General features: G+C 44.1%; 1 protein-coding gene across 1 annotated transcript; it reads right to left on the bottom strand.

Annotated features, from left to right (window-relative positions):
• Window positions 1–3027: 3027 nt before the first annotated feature.
• Window positions 3028–7976, bottom strand: Hb (hunchback). Its single transcript, XM_076801927.1, has 5 exons — window positions 7812–7976; window positions 6886–7178; window positions 5506–5551; window positions 5198–5265; window positions 3028–5149 (listed from the first exon to the last, which is right to left on the bottom strand). The coding sequence occupies exons 1-5, from the start codon at window positions 7974–7976 to the stop codon at window positions 3028–3030; spliced, it is 2694 nt and encodes an 897-aa protein (XP_076658042.1).
• Between the last annotated feature and the right edge of the window lie 317 nt (window positions 7977–8293).

Genomic DNA, 8293 nt, shown 5'->3' with positions numbered 1-8293 from the left:
AATTGTCTGGAGAATAATCCATTATTATTTACAGACGGGCGCGGTCTTTTCTCGTTGAAAAATTGTATATCTGCAGCGACAAAAGAAATCGCGATGCGTGCGAGCTTCAAACGAGAGTTGCTCGGTCGAGTGAATTACCAACGCTCGGCAACGACAATCGCATGATTTCCGTCGCCCGTCATACTTACTTTCTGCATTTACAATCTCTGTTTCTTATATTCGCCACGAGTTTCCCTTATTCCGGTCTTTATAAAATAGTCGGTCGAAGTGGGAAATTTATAAACTGCATCGAGCAGTTTAACCCTTTGCACTCGGCACTATTTTCAATGTAAAATTTAATTTTTCTTCCGTCTTACAATACTTTCAATTCATTCAAACGAAACTGATCCGATTTCTACGTACAGTATTTGAATGTTTAGTAATCTATTAAATACAAATATTGTAATGTAACAAATATTTTGTAATTTCTTTGAAATAATGCCACAACGATTTCTGGTGGTGCTTCAGAGTCACCATTCGAGTGCTAAAGGTTAATCATTAATTTTTAAACTTTGTACCGGCAATCTGTACTGTCACCGACTATAACGAAATTTTCTGTTACCGGCTTTCTTACAAAATATTTACAGAATTTTTAGAGTCCCACTTTGCCCTTATGAAGCCAACCAAAATGATCTAAGTATTTGCTCAAATTCTCATTAATTTTTTAATATTTTCAGTGGAACATTAACAAGTTGGCTGTACGTAGGTTATACTGTTGTCGGACGAGTCGTAGGAACGAAGGTTAAAACAGAAAGGCTTTGTTAGATAAATAATTTATGTATTTTACAGATTACATACATATTTATCTAAAGGTTTACAAAATAGGAATGTGTAGATGATACACTATAACTAACCTATGCTATGCTTATGCTACAAGTAGGAACCATATTTTTTTTTTGTTTTTTGGTAGTACTAGCTAGATTGTGCAAGGCAAAAGTGAAAAATCTCTCTTCCTTGGCAAAAAAAAAAAAAGAAATACAAAAAATTAACAAAGAATCATTGCATATTGCGCCGCAAGTTCCACCCATCGACTTAAACATTACGCAAACGAAACTCTCAGGCTTTTATCCCTTCTCAGTCTTACGAATACGCTTTCTTGTGGAGACAGTCGCCCGTGGAAATGGTAGCAAAGAAACGCGTTCGTTGTCGGCGTGAAAAAAATCAAGAAAACGAACACAAAATTCGTAGTCCTGCTCGTTTTCCGATAGTATGGTATCTCTATTCTTCAAAAATATAGTCATTCCGTATATACATATTATATAATTGACTCGCACCTCGCACCGAAAACTACTCTCACTTTCTCTCTCTCTCTCTCTCTCTCTCACACACACACACACACACTTTAATTCTTTTTCTTTTTCTTTTCTTCTTTTTCGATAAATTCTCGCGGCCGAAACCACGAGAACTGAAGCTCGACGCTGAAGGATCCGATCGATCCTCCTTAAAGATCAGGAGTGGCTGTGGCCACGTTTCAATGAAAATGAACGAGCACTATTATCGCTAAATCTCGGGGGGAGGGGGGGGGGAAATATTATAAACACGCGGTATATAAGACAATCGCGGTGAACGCCGAACGGGTCGACGGATAAGAAGAAGCAAAGTTAGACGGTTGTTTAAAAATGAAAAAGAGTGAACCGAAAAATCACCGGCGAACTTCCAACGCTGTGCACTTCTCGTCAGTGAGGGGAGGAGCAAAACGAAAATAGGTGAACTTAAAAAAAGAAAAGAGAAAAATATTAAAATGAGAATGAAAATGAAAATGAAAATGAAAACGAAAAACTGTTAAAAGGACTAGGTGGTCGGGGAAATGTCCCGTAAAAGCTAAGGTTATCGCAGTGAGTGAACTTAAAATCTATGAAAAATAGGAAAGGCACCGAGGAATCGGCGACGACGTCAACTGGGGTGAAAAAACGCTAAGAACTCGTTTGAAGTTTCGCGTTGAAAATCGCTTCTCGGGATCGACTACTCTATTGCCGTCCGCGTTCCCGCTAAGACCGGAAAAGACGCGCGATGCACGCGCGTCCGAAACAGGAGGAGCGTGGACACGCGCGACAGCCCGAGAAAAATGGCGTTACATTTCGTCACAGCACTTGGCACACAGCTCTTGTTCGATTGCACACACCGAGATCGCCGACACACGCAGCGTCTCCACTAGCTCGGTGCTTACGACTAGAATTGAGACGCGCGTGATTCTTACTTCCGGACTCTCCGCGTCGATCCTTTATCCGCGATCTCTCTCTCTCTCTCTCTCTCTCTCTCTCTCTGACTCTGTCGTCGTCGCGTCCCCCTTCATCTCAGAAAAATTATCGTACACAGCGAACAACTTGCAATTCGGTCCGCATCGCGACAGAGAACCTGATCGTGGAACGAGAGTCTCGCCTCGATAAGAAAAAAATAAAAAATCTGTTCAACCGACTCGGAGACGAGCAAGATAACGCACTTTTCTCTTTCTTTTCGATCGTGGAATATAGAGAAAGGATTCTATATAAAACGCACAATGGAGAAGAAAAGCACAGAAGTATCAATTAAAAAAATTAAACAATGGAAAACCATAGAGCTTCCCGAGTTATTTTGCTCGACTCTTCGACCTGTTAAAAGCTGCCGTTTCGGACTCTCGTTCCACAGCCTATAACAGTCTTTATCACCATGTACGTATATATGTATATCAAAATATATATCTGTGTGTGTATATATATATATATATGTCTGTATATATATATATATATGTGTATATATATATATATATATATCTTCCACTCTATATCTATAGTACCAATGAATACGTACGTATATGTACTGATTTCTCACTCGTGATCGAGGTAATTCCAAATACTTCCGTCTCTCGAACGGACAGGCGATGCACCACCAGGGAAGAATGTCCTCGAGGAACAATGGTTTCGCCGGGGCCGGCTAACGTGCCCTGAGATCCCTCAATCGATCACCCAGAGCTTCCAACTTCCAGAACGAACAGGTTCCATCCGGTTCGAGCTAGGTGTGCTTCGACCTGGCGATATGCAGAAAGAACGACACCTTCTCAGTGCACTTGTAGCCGCACATATTGCACGTGTAGGGATCGCTGTAGCCATGGTAGCCCATGTGCACTGTGTACATGACCACGTTACCGAACCCGATTTCGCAGTATCTGCAGTTGAACTCGTTGGAGCAGTCGTTATCGTCATCGACCGCGCCGCTGGAGCTGGGCCCGTTGGAGTTCTGACCACTGGAGTTCGGGTCTCTGGAGTTCGGCCCGTTTGGGTTCAAGCCGCTGGTGCTCGGCCCGTTTGGGTTCAATCCGCTGGTGCTCGGGCAGCCGAAGTGCAAGCCGCTGGTGCTCGGGCAGCTGAAGTGCAAGCCGCTGAAGTCGAAGCCGCTGGTGGTGGGGCGGCTGGTGCTGGGGCCGCTGGTGCCATAACCGCTGGTGCCGTAACCGCTGGTGCTCGGGCCGCTGGAGCTCGAACGGCTGGTGCTCGGGCCGCTGGGGCTCGAGCGGCTGGAGCTCGGGCTGCTCGGGCTTGAGCGGCTGGAGCTCGGCCCGTTCGAAGTGGACGGCTCCATCTTGTTCTTCGGTTGCCGCTTCTGCTGCATTGCCAGGTGATACTGGCGCGGTCTCTGATGCTGTTCTTCGTCGGTGTCCTCTTCGACCATTCTACGATCCAGCCTCACTGCTTTGCCTTTGCGTCGGCTGGTCCCCGTGGCCTTCAGAGAGTTTACAGTCGGTTTGTTCTGAACCCGGTTGGCCGTGCTCGGTTTGCTCAGATCCAACGGGACCGCCTTCGCCTCCAAATTCTGCGGCTCCTCCTGAACCGGTGAGTAGAGCATCTCCGTGTCCTTCGCAGCCTCGTTACCCGCCGTCTTGTTCTCGTCGTCGCAACATTTCATCACCAGGTTCTGCGGCATCTCTTGCTCGATTCCCTCGCCGCCGACGGACTTGGCGTAATCCATCAACGCCGTGGACTTGAGTTGCTCGAGCTGCTTCTCCGCGGAGCTGTCCGAGGTGGCGGGGAACTGGCCCAGAGGAAATCCGGGGAACAGTTGGTTGTACGGGAACGGCATCATCGGCTGATTCGAAACGACCGCGGTCAGAGCTCCGATGGGGCTCATCCCGTTCATCGCGTTCATCGCGTTCATCGTGTTCATCGCGTTCATCGCGTTCATCGTGTTCATCGTGTTCATCGCGTTCATCGCGTTCATCTCGTTGATGCTGTTCACGCTGTTCATGCTGTTTGCGCCGTTCATATTGTTTGTGCCGTTTATACCGTTCACCGGATTAGTGGGCAAGCTGTCGACGACAGGCGCTATTTGAGCAGATGATGCGACTTGCGGCGATGATGATTGCACGTTGCCTTTGGTCGCCGCTTTGCCTTTCTGGTCGGCATTCTTCTTCTGCTGCTTCTGCTTGATTGGCTTCTGTTTCGGTCCTCGTCGCGTCCCGTACACGTCGATGATAGGCAACGGATTAGGCGAACCGTCCGCGTTCAACACCATCGCCGGCAGGTGCGAGTACTTTCGCAGATGGAGCTTCAACGAGTGACAGTATTTGGTGGCGTACGAGCAGTTCGCGCACCTGTACTGATAGACGTTCGAGTGGGATTTAAGATGGCTGTTCAGCATCGACTTGTTCACACACGAGTAAGTGCACAGTTCGCACTTGTACGGCTTCGAGCCGAAATGGTTCCTCAGATGGTACTCAAGATGGTGCTTGTACTCGGTGACGAACGGACACTTCGGGCAGGTGAGCAACTTCTCGGCCTTAATGTGGATGCGGCTGTGATTCCAGAACTCCAACTTGGTGATCGCGACGAAGCTGCACTGCTTGCACCGGAACGTCTTCACCTTGCCCTGCGAGTTCACGCGGGGCACCCGGAGACCCGGCTCTTCCGTTTCTTCGCGTTCCTTCTCGGAACGTTCCGTCTGGATTGGGGACGAGCGTGTACATACCGGCTGGGATCCCGAACTCATCAGCTGCTTGAGCACGTTCTTCTCAAATTCGGGTGCGTCGTTTTTATTCGTGCAGTGCAAGGACAGGTGCTCGCTGAACGTCACTCTGAAAATTGAAGTAAAGTTTCCGGTTATTATAACCACCGAGATGCTAATGATCCAGACGCGATCACTGTGGGAAATTCTTCAGGGGGCAACTTTCAAGACTGATGACTTTTACGCGAAATCAATATCGTCTGCGTTCACTGCTTTGCAAGATGCAGGAGGCACATATTTCTTCTCTTGACACTAAACCTACCAAGCATTAACAGTATTCCGTAAATATTGCCTTATAAAAATGGCGACCCTGAGTTTATTGAGATTTTCTGTAATTTTCAATATAATAAATGCTTGGACAAGGAAATTTATTCCACTAATTTCCATAAATGAATTTTTATAGTTTCAATAATTGTGAAATACAAAACCCGTCATTTTGACTGTGGCAGGTTTAGTGTTAAAATAATTCTAATGGGTTGGAAATAATAAAACAGTAGGTCCAAATTCTAGGAATATTTTCAACGTTTTAACATTAATCCTACCAAGCATTAACAGTATCCGGTAAATATTGCCTTATAAAAATGGCGACCCTGAGTTTACTGAGATTTTCTGTCATTTTCAATATAATAAATGCTTGGACAAGGACATTTATTCCGTTATTTTCCATAAATGAATTTTTATAGTTTCAATAATTGTAAAATACAAAACCGGTAATTTTGACCGTGGCAAGTTTAGTGTTAAAATAATTTGAATGGATTGGAAATAATAAAACAGTAGTTTCAAATTCTAGGAATATTTTCACCGTTTTAACACTAGACCTACCAAGCACAAGACATATAAAAATGAGACGTCTTATAGAAAGGAGAAGATTGAATTTACTTCAAATGACGGATTCTAATATTTTTAAATTGCGAATATTGAGATTGTAAAAATGCATCCATGAGCAATTATTTAACAAATTGATTTCTTTAGGTATATATTATTAAAAAAATGGCTACAAACTTTGATCGATACATTCATGTTATTTTTATAAAGTAATGTAAAATAGCCATTTTTAGTGCTCCGTAAACCTAGTGTTAAACTTTGTGCGATTTTCATTATAATATATGCTTAAATAAAGAAGTCAATTCAGTGATTTCCTATGAAAACGTTTTTATAATTTCAATAATTGTGAAATACAGAACCGGTCATTTTGACCGTGGCAAGTTTAGTGTTAAAATAATGTGAATGGATTGGAAATAGTAAAACCGTAGTTTCAAATTCTAGGAATATTTTCACCGTTTTAACACAAAACCTACCAAGCACAAAACGTATAAAAATGAAACGTCTTATAGAAAGGAGAAGATTGAATTTACTTAAACTTTGTACGATTTTCATTATAATATATGCTTAAATAAAGAAGTCAATTCCTAGAAGCGATTTCCTATGAAAACGTTTTTATAATTTCAATAACTGTGAAATAGATAACCGATCAGTTCGACCGTGGTAGGTTTAGTGTAAACCCTTTGCACTCGGCGCTATTTTCAATCTGAAACTAAATGTTTCTTCCGTCTTACAATATTTTCATTTTATTCACACGGAAACTGATCCGATTTCTACATACGATACTTAAATGTTTAGTAATCCATTGAATACAAATTTTGCAATGTTACAAATATTTTGTAATATTTTTCGCAATTTCATTGAAATAATGCCACAACAATTAAATCGGTGCTTCCGAGTCACCACTCGACTGCAAAGGGTTAAATTTGGTCCGTTCATTTTTGATTCTACTCAATTTTGTCTATTTCGTTGCAGTTGCCTCCCAATTCCTTGCACTACGACTTTCTTAACAACCACAGCGATTTTTATACCGTTTGCATTGATGGTTACCTGTTAAATGTGACGAACGCGCAGACAGGACATTGCAACATTTCGTCGTCGAACATTGTACTTTCGATGGAGGATTTCACCGAGCTGGAGACAATGTCCATCGCTTGGTCGGCCAGAGAAACGCAGTTCTTGTACATCCCCTGCGAGGCATAATCGAACGTGCTGCACTGCATCGTGTTAGAGTCTTGCGAGGTAGCGCTGCTCGGCGAGAAGCTGCTGTTCGCCGTTGAGCTTGTATAGTGATCAGGCGACACGCCCGAGTCGTTGTTCTTGTCCTCCATTGGCTCCTCTTTCTGCAATGAAATGCGTCCACGGTTAGATCACTGATCTCAAAAATCACTGAGCACAGAACTAGACTGCGGGATTTTTCCACTCAACTTGCAGAATAGAAGAATCTCCGTGAGAATTCTTAGTGAATTCTCAAGAATTCTTAATCAATATTGCTATTACTTTATATCGCTTTATTACTCTTTAGCAATACCAATCTTGGGACGCTACAAAGCGAAGGGATAGTCGTTCGGACAGAAAATTAATGAGACAAGGTCGCAGAAATCGTCTTCCGGGATTAACCGATGGAAAAGGGGATCGGAGAATCTTTTTTCGAGGACAGGTGAAGAGAGAAAAGTGTCTCGCGAGGCTCTAGAGATGGAGAATACTATCGAGAGGTAGCGCACGGGTCCATTGAACCGAACGGAGACGCGACATTTTGTCGATGGCGGAAGGGGATGAACGAGAGAGGATGGCGAAACTCGGCGCACGTGGGGATCAAAAGGAAAGAAAAAAAAGAGGAGACAACGGGAGCGCGAGGGTGGCTCGAGGGTGAGATGCAAACAGAGAGAGAGGGGTGAATGAAGTCGGGAGCAGGCGAGAAAGGGAGAGAAAACGAGCGGCGATTCGATCGGAGAGGGGTTGAAACGATTACTCACCACGGTTATATCGGCGATACCCCAAACGGGCGTGGTTGCTGACGAGTGGAGGGGCTGATGTTGCTCTTCGGCGATGCTATGTTGCTGTTGTTGTTGCTGCTGCTGATGCTGCTGATCCAGCGTGTGTACCAGAGGTCCCGTCGTACCCCAACAGTTCCCTGGCATTTTGACGCTCTGTTCGCAGAGAATCGAGACAACAATTAAACGAATGTCGATAGGAAAGAGTGGAACATCGAGAGGAAAGATTGCTCGAAGTCACGGTTCTCGTGGCGATCGAAAATATTTGCTTCGAAAAATCTGTATCGATCAAATTTCTTACTTATACTTGTTATTTCCGTCTCGGAATCGCGATCTTCTCCGAGTTAAGCGCAATCTCGCTTTCGAGAGAAATGAAATAATCACACGGGATCTCCACAGAGTTTATGCTTCGGGGTATTGTTTAAACAAACGGAAAATCGTTAAAGTACCGTTCGAGGGCAGAT

This window comes from Halictus rubicundus, chromosome 2, assembly GCF_050948215.1.
Source record: "Halictus rubicundus isolate RS-2024b chromosome 2, iyHalRubi1_principal, whole genome shotgun sequence".
Classification (NCBI taxonomy): domain Eukaryota; kingdom Metazoa; phylum Arthropoda; class Insecta; order Hymenoptera; family Halictidae; genus Halictus; species Halictus rubicundus.
The sequence above is the reverse complement of the archived record's forward strand: the minus strand, read 5'-3'. Positions and strand labels throughout refer to the sequence as shown.